Source organism: Sapajus apella, unplaced genomic scaffold (genome assembly GCF_009761245.1).
Source record: "Sapajus apella isolate SASKATOON/1434 unplaced genomic scaffold, GSC_monkey_1.0 scaffold18, whole genome shotgun sequence".
NCBI lineage: Eukaryota > Metazoa > Chordata > Mammalia > Primates > Cebidae > Sapajus > Sapajus apella.
The window spans coordinates 23515153-23533383 of NW_022436958.1; the positions used below are offsets into that span (position 1 = coordinate 23515153).

The following is an 18231-nucleotide window of genomic DNA, read 5'->3' on the forward strand; positions in this document are numbered from 1 at the left end:
CTCTGATATGTGCATTTGCCTTTCTGTTCTGTATTATGTTATGTACTAGAATAGACTTAAGGTTTAGAAACTCTAACGGACAAAAAACAAAGTAAGAGTTTTTGTACCTTCTGATCCAAAGTGACTTGAACTTCTGTGTACTACATTTGGTTTTACTACATTTGGTGTTGGAAGGAAGCATGTGAGGTATGGGCAGGTCACAAGACCTAGGACTTAATCCTATTCCTGGCCCTAACTGGTAAAGGGTCCTTGGGAAGATTAACCTTTCTTAACCTCGAATTTATGGTCTACAAAAGATGATTAGGGTCTCCCTTGGAGGGGTGTGAATAGAGCTGAATGAGATATCCACACAGGGCACACACTATTGCATGGAGATGCAGAGGCATCCTATGAATGTTGCTTCTTGCTCCACTCTCTTCCTCTGGTCATAGTCTCCCAGTAAAAATGGCAAAGCAGGAGACTGACCTTTATCTGAAGCTGTTACCTCAATATAGCAACCGTACATATGGTAAAACAAAGTAAAATAAATCTACTTAATTTCTATAAATGGTGATGGAACCCAATTTTATCATATTTTTACTCTTTGCTAGAAGTCTGTGCCCAGCCTATGTGCCCAGTGTAATGGTTGTTTATACAAAATCAAAATAATATCAAAGTAGCTATTTTAAAATGCTAACAATTCATAAAATTAAATGAAATTCTTTGTATAAGTTACCAAATGCCAATTTGACTGTTTTTTTCCCCAGAATTATATATCTGTATTTTTACATACATGAATTTCTCCATATGTAATTGATTTCATTAAATTTCAAAACAAGTTATTTTGAGCAGCATGGTTTTGCCACCCACTGCCCTGAAAAAGAAAGATCTATTGGAAACCCAGTTCTAAACTGTGGAGTCTTGCTTTGCCCTTGTGTCTCTTCTCATTCAGCGTTCTTAATTTTTTGGCAGATAAAAGACTTTGGGCTCAAGCCCAATGTAAGCACATATTTATCTGGCAAACAGAGAAGAGGAGCAGAACTTGAATATTTATTGTTGGCTACAATAATTAGTGTGATTGAACAATAATTTCTGGAAATAATAAAAAACTCTATCATTTGTTAAATATATGCTAGAAGTCTGCTAAGTGTTATATATACATAGAGTGTGTGAGATGGTTATCACCACATTTTGCAGCTACAGAAATCATGATCATAGAAGATAAGTAACTTGACTGAAGCTTATCTACAGAGGAGGGTGGGAACCCATGTGTGGTGGGCACTCCAGTGCCTATGCTCTCAATCACCACTATTCTGTACTATCTCCAAAGGAAAATTCACACTGTCAGTCCCAAAAATACCAAAGAGAAAAAGTGATCAGAGGCAAATTTCAAGAACAAATCAACATCAAGGTAGTGGAATAGAATCATTGTGCTTAACTGAGATATCTTGAGTGTGTTATTTTTGTTTTATTTTGTTTTCCCAGAGAGAGAGAGCTTCACTCTGTAGTCCAGGCTGGAGTGTGGTGGTGTGTTCTCCATTCACCGCAACCTCTGCCTCCCAGGTTCAAGCCATTCTCATGCCTGAGCCTCCCGAGTAGCTGGGACTACAGATGTCTGCCACCACACCCAGCTGCATTTTTGTATTTTAGTAGAGATGGGGTTTCAGCATGTTGCTCTGGCTGGTCTCGAACGCCTGAGCTCAGTCAATCCATCCACCTTGGCCCCGCAAAGTGCTAGGATTACAGGTGTGAGCATTGCACCCACAAGGGTTACTTATGTTTTTAAGTCTCAAGTTTCTTATCTGTAAAATGGAAGACTTTTACCTACTTCATAGAAGTGTTTTGAGGATTTTATGGCATATTGTGCATACACTCAAGGCACAGCGTTTGGTACATTATAAACGTGTAGGTACCTGGCATGCTCATATTATTTCTTTCCTTACAAGGCTCTGCTCTTCCCATGCTACTCTTGCTATTACATATCTAGTATCTTCTTTCAGTTCTTGAACACTATAATGTTTAAGTGGTAACTGAGAACCAGAAATGGAGCTTCCCTGGCACTGCTTTTTTGAGGATGGGTTGATAGTAACATTAGAGAGTTTACACGTATGCCATAAGAAGTAAAATTCATATTCCAAGTAAGCATATATATTTGCTAGGCTGCCCAGAGTTCCACACAGCTCTAGATACCAACTATGACTTTCTCAGGTGGTATGGACAGGGATACCCAGCACTCAGTAAAAACATGAGCTGCGCCGGGCGCGGTGGCTCAAGCCTGTAATCCCAGCACTTTGGGAGGCCGAGGCGGGTGGATCACGAGGTCAAGAGATCGAGACTATCCTGGTCAACATGGTGAAACCCCGTCTCTACTAAAAATACAAAAAATTAGCTGGGCATGGTGGTGCGTGCCTGTAATCCCAGCTACTCAGGAGGCTGAGGCAGGAGAATTGCCTGAACCCAGGAGGCGGAGGTTGCGGTGAGCCGAGATCGCGCCATTGCACTCCAGCCTGGGTAACAAGAGCGAAACTCCGTCTAAAAAAAAAAAAAAAAAAAACCATGAGCTGCTGTTTTTATTTACACTACTTAAGGTCAGTTATAGTGCATTCACACTGCTCATTGACCCTGTTGGCTATTTTGTAATAGTGTGGCTTTGGTATTTCACACCAGAAACCATTTGGGGGTTCTGCCCATCAGATCTAGAAACCTGCTGCATGCCACATTTGGCCACAGAGACCATTTTAGGGTTCCAGAAAAGGAGTAAGTATGAGTTGCTTTATTTCCCTAATTCTTTCCTAACATTTTTTCTCAGTGACCTTTAAAAATTAGCTGAACAGATACATAATCCCAGAAAGAAGCAATAAAGCCATTTAATATGACTAAGATAGATACATAAATTTGGTCAACGTTCAAGTGGCCTCGGCAGTCCTTATAATCCCACTAAAGGGCATTAGCCTAGGGTAGGGGAGATTAAATAACTAAACTTACATAAAGCCAAAGAATAAGTGCCTGACACTGTTAGCTGTGAAACTGTTAGCTACACAGCTGTGTAGAACCAACAATGGAAGAGAAGGATGGACTTTGGAAGTGAAAGGAATAAAAAGCCAAATATATCTTACCTTGCATTTTTTCACATACAAATCCATAGCCTTCCTTTCCACAGTCTTCAAAATACCATTTTCCAGTGAAATGAAAATTAGGATTACTTGACAGCAAGGCACAGAGAGGAATGTGTTTTTGAACTTCAGTGGTATTGTGACTTGGAATCTTTAAAATAATACATGTTATCAAGAGTATAATAAAATATAGCATTTTTAAAACATTAAAATTTTTATTATGAACATTATTTTTAAAATTAAGACAATTATTCCTTTATTTGCATTTAATAAACGTATTCACAAATTATTTCATAGCCTACAAAAGAAACAATTATTGTGATGAGTAAAGTAATTATATTTTTGGAACACAAAAAAATTATATAAAATTGGCCAGGCTCAGTGGCTCATGCCTGTAATCCCACCACTCTGGGAGGCCAAGGTGGGTGGTTCACCTCAGGTCAGGAGTTTAGGACCAGCCTGATCAATATGGCAAAACCCTGACTCTACTAAAAATACAAAAAACGAGCCAGGTGTGGTGCTGGGCACCTGTAATCCCAACTACTCAGGGGGCTGACACAGGAGAATCACTTGAACCTGGGAGGCTGAGGTTGCAGTGAGCCAAGATCACGCCATTGCAGTCTAGCCTTGGTGACAGAGTAAAACTCTGTCTTAAAAAATATTATATAAAATTACATTAAAAATTAATATATAAATAACAAACTAATATAAATTTATATCTACAAAATATAGGAAGTAAAAAGCTTTAGTAAACAAGTCTTGAATAAAGTATCTTGCCAAAGTGATCTCTAAAAAATAAATCTTAAAACTTACATTTATTATATCAAATGGAGACCAGTTAGAATATACCACAGGCTTTCCATTTAGCCATTTTTCATAATCATCATTTTGTAAACCTATCCACACACTAGTGGTCTGGCCAAAAAGATTCATCGTAATGAAAGCTGAAAAACAGGAATACATTATCTAATTTAATACTGTAGAAAGCATTTGAGTAATCACTGAATCCTATTTATAGCTCTGATTATATTTAAATGCCAACAAAACATAATTATGAATCATTTGTAGGGATTTGCTACTTTATCCTTGTTAAGGTAATGCGGTTTCTTTCACTTTTGTTTTAGTTTAAATTGACAGAAATTAGCTGGATAACTTGAGATTTCATCATATCATTAGCAAATCAATTTCCAGTGTTCCTTAATTACCTTTCTAAATAAAAAGAGGATTTATCTACTATATTTGAACTAAAGTATAAAATTGTTTAAATACCAAATAAAAGCATGTAGGTAAATGTAAAGGAATCTAAAAATCATATTACCATGGTAATTACCTGTAATTACCATGCAATTACATGTAGACTATACATTAGATTCTTTTAGCTATTTTGAAATATAGGCCAGAAATATGTCCTTAATTCTTCCCACTGCTACTGGTGACAGAAAGGCTCCAAAACCCAGCAGTTTATAAGCAATGCAGCACACTAACTTTTACAGATGTCATGAAATAAAACCTATGGGTCAAACCGAAAATTCACGTATCATCTGCAATACAGTATTTTAAATGTTGATTTGGGAATGTTAGTATTGGTGGGGGAATATTTTAATAAATACTTGAATAAAAATGATTATCTTGGCCTGGTTGGACCTTGAGTACTCTACCTTGCTCTACTTCACTTTCGATGGCAACCAGGGTCCCCCCTTCTTCAGCACAGAAATGTTGAGCATGCATCCAGTTCTTCCAACTGCTTGGGTCTTTTGGGATATTCAGCAAAAGGCACTATCAACAAATGTCAAAACAAAAGGTTCATTTCTGTATTTTTCTAAGTGAATTAAAACTTTCCCAAAGACACTGAATATCAGCTTTGAAAATTCTTTATAATTTTCTTGGGCAGAAGGAACTCATTTTTCTTTCAACTACTCCAAAGATGTTACAATAAAACAAAGAGGAGCAGCTTTCAGGGTGACTTAGTGACTTGCTGCATTTGCAGGAACAGAAGCAGGGATGTGTTTTGTTATGTGAAATGTCAGAGCAGTGTCTGTCTTTGATATAATGAAAAGTAGTATTATTCCTAAAAAGGAGCCACCCTGATTGCAAAGTTTACACTGGCACATTTAATCTAAAAAAACATTCTGGGGGTGGCAATAAACAGCTTATTTCAATTTTATTTATAAACATACTTCTTTAAGTGAGAGAGAAATACCGGGGAATTAAAGCACATCAGGTATTTAAATTCACTAAATACTTGAGTCAGCTATTTGGTCAGTAAGTCCATAGGGAAGAGTCAGAGAAGAAAAATAAATGATCCCAGTGGGAGAGAAAGTAAGGGTATGACCAAGGAAACCTGGAAAGAAGTAGAAATGAAGGGGAAGGTTGGCCATCAATGTTAAAGGGAACACAAAAAAAGTTGTGGAATTTGGCAATATAAGTTGAGTGTTATGCAGGAGAGAATCATGTTTGTATCAGGGCAGAGGTTTCTTTCTTATGGGATGGGATGACAAGTGGAATGATATATACTCTGCAGGACAGGCAGGATTGAAGATAAGTTTGTTTGTTTTTCCCTGAAAGTTCAATGGAATTTAAGCATGTTTGTAAGACTAGATGGAGTTAGATGAGAGGAAAAGATAGAAGAGAAAGGTTATAATGAATCAGACAAAATTCCAGAGAGATCAGGAGAGACTTTATGCAAAGAATATTTCATCTGGAATTTGCTGGGGATTCTTCTCCCATATCAATTCTGTCATCAGTGAACACAGACAACCTTAGTCATGGATAGGTCAAATCCTGAGATCTTGCCACTGAGAAAAACCCAACTACAGGATAATTCTCGGTTAGCAGGGAAATCTACACCCGAACAAGCATCCTTTACTATCTTATTTTGGAATGATATCTGATATAGTTTGGATGTTTGTCCTCTCCAAGTCTCATGTTGAAATGTGATTCCCAGTATTGAAGGTGAGGCCTGGTGGGAGGTGATTGGATCATGGGGGCAGATCCCTCGTGAATGGCTTAGGGCCATCCTCTAGGTGATAAATGAGTTCTCAGTTCACATGAGATCTGATTGTTTAAAAGTCTGGAACCACTCCGCACCTTACCCTCTTGTTCCTCCTCTTGCTATGTGACATGCTCGTTCCCCATCACCTTCCATCGTGATTGTAAGCTCCCTGAAGCCCTCACTAGGAGCAGGTGCAGGCACCATGCTTCTCATACAGCCTGCGAACTGTGAGCCAGAATAAATCTCTTTTCTTTATCAGTTACCCAGTCTCAGGTATTCCTTTATAGAGATACAAGGCTGGTCTAATATAATACCTTTCCCTATCATCCTTTAATTTCCAAATTTGTCAGTCCCCCACCCACTCCCTACCATATATACCCCTTAAAAGCAGAGAGACTGTCTTATTCCTTTTTGAACATCACACCAGAGAAGGTCCCTAGCAAACATTTATTAAGCAAAATGAAAGCTAACAGCCCCTAAATGGTTGTCAAATGACATTGTCAAGCATTTCAAATTTAGCTCAGTGTTCTCCAACAGGATGATTTAGCCCCTAAGAGTATATTTTGATAATGTCTGCAGGTATTTTTGGTTATTACAATTGGGGAGGGGGTTGCTATTGGCAACTAGTGGGTAGAGACCAAGGATGCTGCTAACCATTTGCAAAGCAAAGGTCAGGTCAGTCTTCCAAAAGCAAGAATTATCCAGCCCCAAACGTCAATAGTGCAAAGTAATTCTTTTTAAAAATAAATCCTGATCATGTCACTCATTAGTTTAAACCCTTCAGGAATTTTCCAGTGCTCTTAGGATAAAAATCAGAAACCCCGAACTAGCTTGAAGTTGAGTTGCCAACTAAGAGAGAAAATACATTTTCAATTCTTCTGGTCCTTTTTGTCTTGTTTGCTTCACAAAGAAACTGAATTGGCTTTCAAGGAGTTAAATTTTATAACAACTATCCTTTTATCTATTTCCTTTTATTTTGGCCCTTTCCTCTAATTACAAATTCTAAAGAGTGGCACATATTAATTATTGGGAAGCCTTATCATTTAATGTGAATTCACCTTGTGTGCAGATAGTTACACTAATGAACCATTCATAAATACCAATGAACCTCATTGGTTCAGTTAGCTCAATAAATCTCTCCAGAAAAACACCCCCTTCTGCTTCCTCTATGTTTGCCTCAGCCAGAATTTACTAGCTTGACTACAGAAGTGTGGCCTCCCATTACCACGACTTCATTGTTTCTAAAAATCTAACATATTTACTAACACGCTCCGAAATGGTGTCATTAATAATTAAGGCAAAGCAGCAAGATGAAGTACAGCATCCTTAATTTAAAATTGTTTACTTACTAATTTGCAAAATGTGATCAAGTTTAATGTATTTCTGATTATTACTGTGAATTAAGGGGGTCTACTATATTCTAAATGGGGTTTTCAATATAAAATTCTTTTTTGTCTCAAAATCATTTCTAGCTCAATATTTGAAAATGAAATTCATGTTCCCTCCAAACTTGGTCTTTTCCCAGTGTTCCTACTCACATTTAAAGGCATGGTCAGCATGCATTTATACACATATAATAAGCCTGAAGCCTCAGAGGCATCCTTACCCTCTTACTCCATCACCCCAACAGCCCTACCATTTGGATATCTCATTTCCCAAAAAGCCTCCTTACCCATCCCCCATTCCCACTGTCTCATGATCTCTGCCACCACCATCTTAGCCAAGCTTCTAATCTCTTGCCTGCATTGCAGCAATAGCTTCCTAAGTGTCCTTACCTTTCTCACCCTTGCCCTTCTCCCATATATCCTTGGCACTACATCTAGAATAATGCTTTTTAAAATTTGGTTCTGGCCACATCCTTCTTTAGTTTTGAACTCATCAAGGGTTTCCCATTGCTCTTGGATAAAGGCCAGAACTCCAACATGATATCACCCTTTCCTACTTCTTTTGCTTCGCCTTCTACCCCTCTGGTTCTCTATGCTTCCTTTAGCTTCTTAACTATCATACTCTCCTCTTGCTGCAGGACCTTAGCACATGAGGCTCTCCCTGTTTTTAATGTTCCCTGTCTTTCAGACTACTTCAGTCAGGTCCTCCAGCTATACACTTTTCTAGAACCACATAACTTTCCTTCATCACATAAACCACAGTTTTAAATTATACAGCCATTTTCCTGATGGATTTACTAATGTTTGTTTTCCCTCTAGTGTGTAAGCACCGAAAGAGAGGGGGCTGTGTCTGTTTTTCCTCACTACTGAATTCCCAACATCCAGCATAGTCAAATGAATGAATGAATAATGTGCTCGAATTTGAATAAATTCCCAAAACAGGTAAGAGTATTTTTAAGGAAAAACTTTGTTATGCACAAAAATCAAACATTGACTAATCCCAAACTCAATGGTGCAAAGCAGCCATTACCACTCAATCCAGGTCTTGAATAAAAATATGTAATTAGAAGCACACACACACTTAGAATTTTTTCCTCCCACAGGTCTGCTGGGACAAGTATCTTAGATCCTGGGTTAACCCCTGGTCAAACCTCTTTTACACTGTCAAACACAGAGAACACTATTTAGAAAAGATGCTTAATTTCTGTGTATCTCAGTTTTTTAAATTCTAAAAGGTCGTTAATTTGTCAACAAAGTGGGATTTTTTTTTTCTCAGAAATAACCAATAAAAATTAGTCCTAGGGAATTCACAAACAAGAAGCAAAGTTTAATGGGTCATAATATATTGGAGCTCATGTCAGAATTGTAAAGTATAGTTCCATCATTGTCATCTCCCAGTTTTCCTTCTAAAGCTTTATTTGTTAATAGGGAAAAACTATCCCACTCCTGTCAGCTATCGGTTCTCCTATTAGCAGTTTTTCTAATCATTTGATAAACCCATTTGTTTCAAGGTGTAGATGACAGATGAGGCAATCTCAGAAATATTTTCATTTTAAAAACAAAGGAAAGTGTTGGGACAAGGGAGAGAAGCTACAGTGGTGGAATTTTAGGCATTAATGTGCAGGGGAAGGCACTGTGGTTAGGGAGACATGCATGGTGACTTTGACACTGTGCCAGGTGAATTGCCACCTACTCAAGAAGCCTGCCGTGATCATATCCTTTGCAATCAAATTCTCCAAATGCCTTAAAGAAAGAGTTGTGGATCTATGACTGTTGGATTGCTGGGCAAATATTGGCTACATATTAGAAGAACTGAGGGAGCTTTTAAAAAATACAGACGCCTGGATCCCATGCAGATCAGCTAAATAAGAATCTTCAGGACGTCTCCTGCATCTTGATGTTTTAAAAAAGCTCACCTGCTGATTCTAAATATTTGACCAGGGCTGAAAACTACTGATCTAGCTGTTAGTTATCAATAAATATTTTTTATAACTCTGAGCTATGTGAAGGTGTTTTAATCATGCTCCAGGGCTAGCTTCAGAAGGCATCCTCATTCTCATGCATATATTTACGCCCCTCTCTATTCCTTTATTGGGAAGCATTCACTTGCTTTTTTGCCCTGAGTCTGCTCCACCATCACTGCCACCATGTCCATGCATACACATACACACTCTCTACGCATGCACAGGAGGACATGTGGGATAGAGTTGAGATGTGTGGGTAAAAATTGGGTTTGGGGGAAGGATTATAGCAAAAGCCTGAACAAGAAACAATTATTCTGGGTTTCTAAGAATTTTTTCTCAAATGTCAAGGATTTGGTTCGTCATTCATTTCCTTAAAATATCCTCTTTTACACATGAAAGGAGGCATGAGTTAGTAACTAGAACAACTGTGTTCATGCTTTGGTTTGTTCACTTTCTGTACCAAAAATGTGATTTGGAGATGAGTGAGGCATTCCTTTATGCTTGTTCTGTAGAGACCACACCAGATACACTTGTTCTAACAGTTATCACATACTGGAGTGAATTCAAAATGGATCAACAACCTAATATAAGCACTAAAACCATAAAGCTCTTAGGCAAACACACAGGGGCAAATCGTCATGACCTTGGATTTGGCAGTGAATTCTTTAGTATGATACCAAAAGCACAAGTGACAAAACAAAAATAGATAATTGGGCTTCATCAAAATTAAAAACTTCTGTGCATCAAAGAAAGTAAAAAGACAACCTACAGGCCGGGCACGGTGGCTCAAGCCTGTAATCCCAGCACTTTGGGAGGCCGAGGCGGGTGGATCACGAGGTCAAAAGATCGAGACCATCCTGGTCAACATGGTGAAACCCCGTCTCTACTAAAAATACAAAAAAAATTAGCTGGGCATGGTGGTGCGTGCCTGTAATCCCAGCTACCCAGGAGGCTGAGGCAGGAGAATTGCCTGAACCCAGGAGGCGGAGGTTGCGGTGAGCCGAGATCGCGCCATTGCACTCCAGCCTGGGTAACATGAGTGAAACTCCGTCAAAAAAAAAAAAAAAAAAAGACAACCTACAGAATGAAGGAAAATATTTATAAATCACATATTGGATAGGGGTTTAATATTTAGAATATATAAGGAATTCCTATAACTCAACAATAAAAAGGTAAATGATCCAATTTAAAAATGGACAAAGGACTTTAATAGACATTTTTCTAAAGAAGATAAACAAATGGTTAACAAGCACATGACAGGATGCTCAGCCTCATCAGATAATAGAGAAATGCCAATCAAAATCACAATGAAATAACACCCGATGTGCTCTAGGATGGCTATAATGGCCAAGGTTGGCAAGAATGTGGAGAAACTGAAACCCTCACACACAGCTAGCAGGATTATAAAATGGTTTGGTCACTGTAGAAGAACTTTTGTCAATTCCTCAAAAGGCTGTTTTTTTCCCATTTATTTATTTTATTGCATTTTAGGTTTTGGGGTACACGTGAAGAACATGCAAAATTGTTGCACAGGTACAAATGTGGCAGTGTGATTTCCTGCCTTCCTCCCCATCACCTACATCTGGCATTTCTCCCCTTGCTATCTCTCCCCAGCTCCCCACTCCCCACCGTCCCTCCTCTATTTCCCCCCAACTGACCCCAGTGAGTAGTTCTCCCCTCCCTGTGTCCATGTGTTCTCATTGTTCAACACTCGCCTATGAGTGAGAACATGCGGTGTTTGATCTTCTGCTCTTCTGTCAGTTTGCTGAGAATGATGGTTTCCAGGTTCATCCATGTCCCTACAAAGGACCCAAACTCATCGTTTTTGATGGCTGCATAATATTCCATGGTGTATATGTGCCACATTTTCCCTATCCAGTCTATCGTCGATGGGCATTTGGGTTGGTTCCAGGTCTTTGCTATTGTAAACAGTGCTGCAATGAACATTCGTGTGCACGTGTCCTTATAGTACAACGATTTGTAATCCTTTGGATATATACCCAGTAATGGGATTGCTGGGTCAAATGGAATTTCTATTTCTAGGTCCTTGAGGAATCGCCACACTGTCTTCCAGAATGGTTGAACTAATTTACACTCCCATCAACAGTGTAAAAGTGCTCCTATTTCTCCACATCCTCTCCAAAGGCTAACTATTGAGTTACCATATGACCCAGCAATTCTATTCCTAGGTATACATTCAAAAGAATTGAAAATAGGGACTTGAACAGACTTACACACCGGTGTTCATTGAAGCATTATTCACAATATTCAAAGGGTGAAAACAACCCAAGTGTCCATCAACAGATGAATGAATAAACAGAATGTGCAATACACACACACACACACACACACACACACACACACACACACACGCCCATGCCACACAGGAATATTATTCAGCCACAAGAAGGAGTTAAGTGTTGATATATGCTAAAACACAAATGAACCTTGAAAACATCATGCTAGCACAAGGACAAATATTGTATGAGTTCGCTAATATAAAATATCTAGAATAGGCATATTTATAGAGATAGACAATAGACTAGAAGTTACTAGGAGTTGGGAAACAGGAAGTTAGTGTTTGATGGTAACAGAGTTTCTGTTAGGGATAGCGAGAATGTTTTGGAACTAGAGATGATGGTTGTATAACATTATGCATGTAATTAATGCCACTGAATTGTACACTCAATAATGGTTAAAATGGCAAATTTATGACCATAAAGATGCTTTAAAAAACTAATTGTCAAAGCTTTTAATAAAAGACTTAGTAATACTCAATGTCTTATTGAATATTAGCTACAAGTTTCTCACATTGAAATGTGAAAATAGTTTATACCTGGTAGAGAGATTTTCTAGTTTGTGAAAATAGGAAGTTTACAGAGAGCAGCAATGATTAAAAATAGTGTACCTCAATACTATAGTAAAGTTTTAGAGTACAATTGCATTATTCTAGAAAATATCTCACAGTATCACTGAGCTGATTGTGTCATGGGGCAAAGCTGATGCAGCAACTTTTTTTTAAAGAGTATTATTAAAGACTTCATTTTTTAAAGAGCAGTTTTAGGTTACAGCAAAATTAAGAGGAAGGTACAACTTTGGGAGACCAAGGCGGGCAGATCACCTGAGGTCAGGAATTCAAGACCAGCCTGGCCAACATGGTGAAACCCCATTTCTACTAAAAATACAAAAATTAGTTGGGTGTGGTGTCAGGCGCCTGTAACTCCAGCTACTTGTGATGCTGAGGCAAGAGAATCACTTGACCCTGGGAGGTGAAGTTTGCAGTGAGCCAAGATCATGCAACTGGACTCCAGCCTGGATGACAGAGTGAGATTCCATCTCAAATAAAAAAATAAATGAAATAAAAAATAAAGAAATGGACAGAGATTTCCCATATATCCCCTGCACCACACACACACAGCCTCCCCCATTATCAACATGCCCCATCAGCCCAGAATGATACATCTGTTACAACCGATGAGCCTGCATTAACACATCATAACCATCCAAAGTCCATAGTTTACTTTAGGGTTCACTTTTTGGGTTGTATATTCTATGAGTTTGTACATATGTCTAATGACATGCATCCACCATTGTGGTATCATACAGAGAATTTTCATTGCCCTAAGAATCTTCTACAACCTCTTCCTTCCCTCCCTGTAACACCTGGCAACCACTGTTCTTTTTACTGTCTCTATAGTTTTATCTTTTCCAGAATGTCATATAGTTGGGATCATACAGTATGGTAGCCTTTTCAGATTGGCATCTTTCACTTAGTAATATGACTTTACGTTTCCTCCATGTCTTTTAATGGCTTGATGGCTAATTTATTTTTAGTACTGAATAATATTCCATTGTGTGAGTGTACCAGTTTATCCATTCACCTACTAAGGACTTCTTGGTTGCTTCCAAGTTTTGGCAATTAAGAATAAAGTTGTTATAAATATCCATGGACAGGTTTTTATGTGTACGTAAGTTTTCAACTAAGGAGTGTGATTTCTGGATCATAGGGTAAAAATATGTTTAGTTTTGTAAGAAACTGTCAAACTGCCTTCCACAGTGGCCACACCATTCTGCATTCCCACCAGGAATGAATGAGAGCTCCTGTTATTCTGCTTCCCTGCCAGCATGTAGTGTTGTCAGTGCTCTGGATCTGGGCCATTCTAGTAGATGTGCAGTGGCAAATCACTCATTGTTGTTTTAATTTGCATTTCTGGAGTGAGTCCTTAAGTTCCAACGTGAAGTGGCAGGCGTTGGAAACGGGCAAGACACCAGACTCAGGGTCAGAAAACAATGTGCTTCTTGGCCTGATATTTATCCACTGTAAAGTTTCAGAAAAGACACACAATTTTGTTAGCATCAGTCTTCTCATATGTAAAATGGGGAAAGCAATTGTATATATTTTTAAAATTCAGTGATAGAAGAAATATATATAAAATCAATTAGCTAAGAGGGGAAGCAACTCAAACGTCCACCAATGGATGAATGGATAAACAAAATGTAGTATATACATATAATGGAATATTGTCCAACTGTCAAAAGGAAGTCCTGTCACATGCCAGTGTCAATGAACTTTGAGGACATCATGCTAAGTGAAACAAGCCTGTCACAAAAAGGCAAATACTGTCTGATTCCACTTATTTGAGGTATCTAAAGTAGTCAAGTTCAAAGACACAGAAACTAGAGCAGTAGTTGTCAAGGGGTTCAGGGTAGGAAGAATAGGGAGTCATTTACTGCAGGAGAAAATGGGTTAGAAATGGCTTAGACACAACGGTGACTCTTTGAAGGCATTTCTATTGATTACTAATTTTATGACTGCTGTGGTTTTTCATAATTTATTTTTTTAAATCTAGAGACTGAACTAAACTACTGATCATAGAGCTCTCTAGGGACAACAGCTAACTGGGCAAGCAGCCAAATCAGTAATTTTAATTTTAGAATGTAGACGTTTTGCAAATTAAAAGAACTCTACACTCCTGGGTAGAGTTTCAGTTTTGCAAGATGGAAAAGGTCTGGAGATTTGTTGAATGACAGTGTGAATATATGATACTTAACAGTAGTAAACAGTAAACAAAAATGGCTAGAATGGTGAATTCTATATTGTATGTATTTTACACAAATTAAAAAAATTTAAAAATCACTGCCAAATATCTAGTGGGTACTCAATGAATGTGTGAAAAATCCAAGTGGCCTCATTTCTCAAATTAACAATGAGAGAAAGATCACAAAGGAGAGAAAGCCCTGCCAATATAACTGAACGCTTAGATTAAAAATTGACTGTCCATGATTGAAGAGGAATTTCATATTAGCATATGAAATGATGACACAGTTTGGGTTCTTTAATTTTCTAAGAGTTAAACAATTATAATTTGGGATGCATTTTAATAACTTCCACCTAAGGCCTATAAACTTATTTTATTATAAAATATAAGGAGTGGAGGGAAAGTCTAGGCCTTAATTGAAGGCAGCATCAGAAATAATAAATCTGGTTTAAAATATCGCCACCGGCAATTTTTTTTTCTTAATTCAGTTCTGCATGGAAGCACTAGCTTTATGAGGCTAAGATGACATTGACCAAGCTAAGTTACTAGTCCCTCAATTCACTTGTAGGCAGAGCTCTATGCTGGCTCCAGGCAGGGAAAACACAAGACAAGGAGATGGAGTCTGGGTCTTCTGGAATTTACAGCTTATTTGGGAGCAGAACCTAGACATACAGGCATGCAGGCACATACATACACATGCGCGCACACACACACACATAAACACACACATGCATATGCACACACACATATGCATACATACATACGTTACATCTAATGAAATATTCACATAGCATAATAAATGACTATGCCAATGGTAAAACTAGGTATATAAATGAGGAGTAGTGCTGGGTGTGGTGGCTCACGCCTGTAATCCCAGCATTTTGGGAGGCCAAGGTGGGCGGGTCACAAGGTCAGGAGTTCGAGACCAGCCTGACCAACGTGATGAAACCCCATCTCTTCTAAAAATACAAAAATTAGCTGGATGTGGTAGTGGGTGCCTGTATTCCCAGCTACTTAGGAGGCTGAGGCAGGAGAATCGCTTGAACCCAGGAGGCAGTGGTTGCAGTGAGCTGAGATCATGCCACTGCACTCCAGCCTGGGCAACAAAGTGAGACTCCCATCTAGAAAAAAAAAAAAAAAAAAAAAAGAAAGAAATGAGGAGTAGTGTCCAGACTGTTTCTGACAAAAATTTTTTTGTTCTAAAAGATTTGTTACTAAATGGAAAACTAAAATTTCTTGAAAATTGTGACAAAAAAATTCCAGGTCCTATGGACAAGTCATAGCTTTTAAAAGCCACTTTCACTTTTTGAACGCTTTCCAAAATTAGTGTCTACAAAAGAAAAACAAAGGCAACTTTTGAAAAACAAGCTTACCTTATAGTTAAAATATAGCCATCCTTTGGGACACGCTCCATGTTGTTTAGGTGTATCTTCCTTTTTTTCTACTGGCCAAACCTTTTTTCGCTTACAGATACTAGGCATAGAAACTGAACACTTTTCACTACCCCAGAGTCCTGGAGGAGAAAATGGGTTAGAAATGGCTTAGACACAATGGTGACTCTTTGAAGGCATTCTCTATTGATCACTAATTTTATGACTGCTATGGTTTTTCATAATTTATTTTTTAAAATCTAGAAACTGAACTAAACTACAGATCATAGAGTTCTGGAAGGACAACAGCTAACTGGGCAAGGGGTCAAATCAGTAATTTTAAGAATGTAGAAATTTTGCAAATTAAAAAAAAATCTAAATACTGCAATTGGAATATAGAACTGATTAAGGTCCTAAAATATTTGACTTGTGTGGCAAAAGAATACTTTGTAGGGTAACAATTTCATTTTAAACCCTTCAGCTTCAATATGCAGAGAGGAAAGATTCTAAAACAGTAGATAATTCCTATTTTATAATTCTTTAGAAAATATAATAATTTAGAAAAATTAACTCAAAAACTTTCAAGAAAATAGGATTTCTTAATATTGACCCTTAAATAAAACAGACTCACATATAGGCATGTCCTCAGTTAGACACATCCTCAAATCTTTAGCCTCCGACAAACTGACTTTTTTCTTTTAATTTAGAAGAGGTATATTTTCAGAATAAGGATTATAGAATGCATTTTGTTGGCATCCAAGTCATAGATTCCAGAACAGGGCAGAATGCATGCCAATTGCAAGGGAAGGCTCAGTTTTCTAGATCAGGAATATGAGCCAAAAGATGCTGGCACTTTGAAGCAAGGGCTGGAATGCTATTTTCAATGCAGATTAGTTGCCATGCTCCCAGACTCTCAAAACAGTCCTTTCTGTAGGCTGTTGTGACACCTGCTGGTAAAAGCAAGCTGATTAACCACACGGATTTTCCTTTCCTAAGTCTCTGCAGAGGCCCTCATATCCAAAATTATTTTCCATGTTTATCCCTTTCCTGGTCTAGGGCACAGGTTAGTTGTGAATCTGTTAGAGTAGCAGATATTGTTATCTTTTATTGTTTCAAAAGAAGGAGCATGAGTGGACAATCGACCTAACTACACTGCACTGATGAAGAGAATTTAAAATCCAATCTTCAACCTGAATGTGCTTCTAAATCCAACTTGCAGACAATTGCGTTTCTAAGGCAGGCAGCAATTGATGCCAGATATTGAAAGGAAAAAAGAATACTGACTTGAATCAAAACATTTATTAAATAGGAAAATGGAAGCGAGTTTCACAGAGGCTAAAGTTCTGGCCAATTATAAATTGGATACCAGATATATATATATATATTTTAAAAAGTGCTACATTGAAATTTCATAGAGAAAAGTATTTGTCAGCCATATATTTTTTAACAGTTTCATTGGGCCCATTTCTGGTGCTGTTCTGATTTCTGAGGAAGGACTTATCCAGATGTAAATTATTTTCAAGAACATGAGTACATGGATTGAACAGAAGGAACAGCCACCCTTAAGCCTTACGGCAGACAAAACTGAACACATCAACTAAAAAGAGAAATAAACAGAAACTCCTCATGGAAATGATGCATGGAAAAGACTTTAAGCCTCCTGAAAATTATCACTTTGTATTATAAACCCCCAAATGGATAAGTAAGATAACCTGTTATGGAAGAAATAAAGCCACATCTGTGGCTCTGATTATTCACAGTTCTTTCTCTTCCTGTGTCCCAGTTCTGGTATATCACTGGCGTTCCATCTCTCCAGCTGTAGGAAGATTAAAAATGTTAAGATCTCTCATTCTGCATGTCCAGTCTCCAACATCATTCTTAGAGTTCTGAGGTAGGCATTGAAGGTATCATATTCTATTAAATTAAAAAAATTCATATGTAGCATGGTGCCTATAGTTAATAATACTATATCATATACTTAAAAATTTTCCAAGGGGGTAGATTTTTTTTGAGATGGAGTCTTTTTTTTAAAATTTATTTTATTGCATTTTAGGTTTTGGGGTACATGTGAAGAGCATGCAAGATTGTTGCATAGGCACACACGTGGCAGCGTGATTTGCTGCCTTCCTCACCATCACCTGCATCTGGCATCTCTGCCCTTGTTATCTCTCCCCAACTCCCCACCCCCCACCGTCTCTCCCCTATTTCCCCCCAACAGACCCTAGTGTGTAGTGCTCCCCTCCCTGTGTCCATGTGTTCTCATTGTTCAACACCCGCCTATGAGTGAGAACATGCGGTGTTTGATCTTCTGCTCTTGTGTCAGTTTACTGAGAATGATAGTTTCCAGGTTCATCCATGTCCCTGGAAAGGACACAAACTCATCGTTTTT

General features: G+C 38.1%; 1 protein-coding gene across 7 annotated transcripts in view; it reads right to left on the reverse strand.

Moving 5' to 3' along the window:
- PLA2R1 (phospholipase A2 receptor 1) overlaps positions 1-18231 on the reverse strand; it is a 138534-nt gene that overhangs the window by 20251 nt on the left and 100052 nt on the right. For all 7 annotated transcript variants that reach the window (XR_004271332.1, XM_032286506.1, XM_032286504.1 and 4 more), the window contains 5 exons: positions 17555-17658; positions 15846-15985; positions 4751-4868; positions 3906-4036; positions 3096-3243 (listed from right to left, as the gene is read on the reverse strand). Coding sequence is in view for 6 of the 7 variants with exons in the window: in XM_032286506.1 (XP_032142397.1) it covers positions 3096-3243; positions 3906-4036; positions 4751-4868; positions 15846-15985; positions 17555-17658 (641 nt within the window). In the remaining variant the exon portion in view is untranslated. The remainder of the gene's footprint in view (positions 1-3095; positions 3244-3905; positions 4037-4750; positions 4869-15845; positions 15986-17554; positions 17659-18231) is intronic.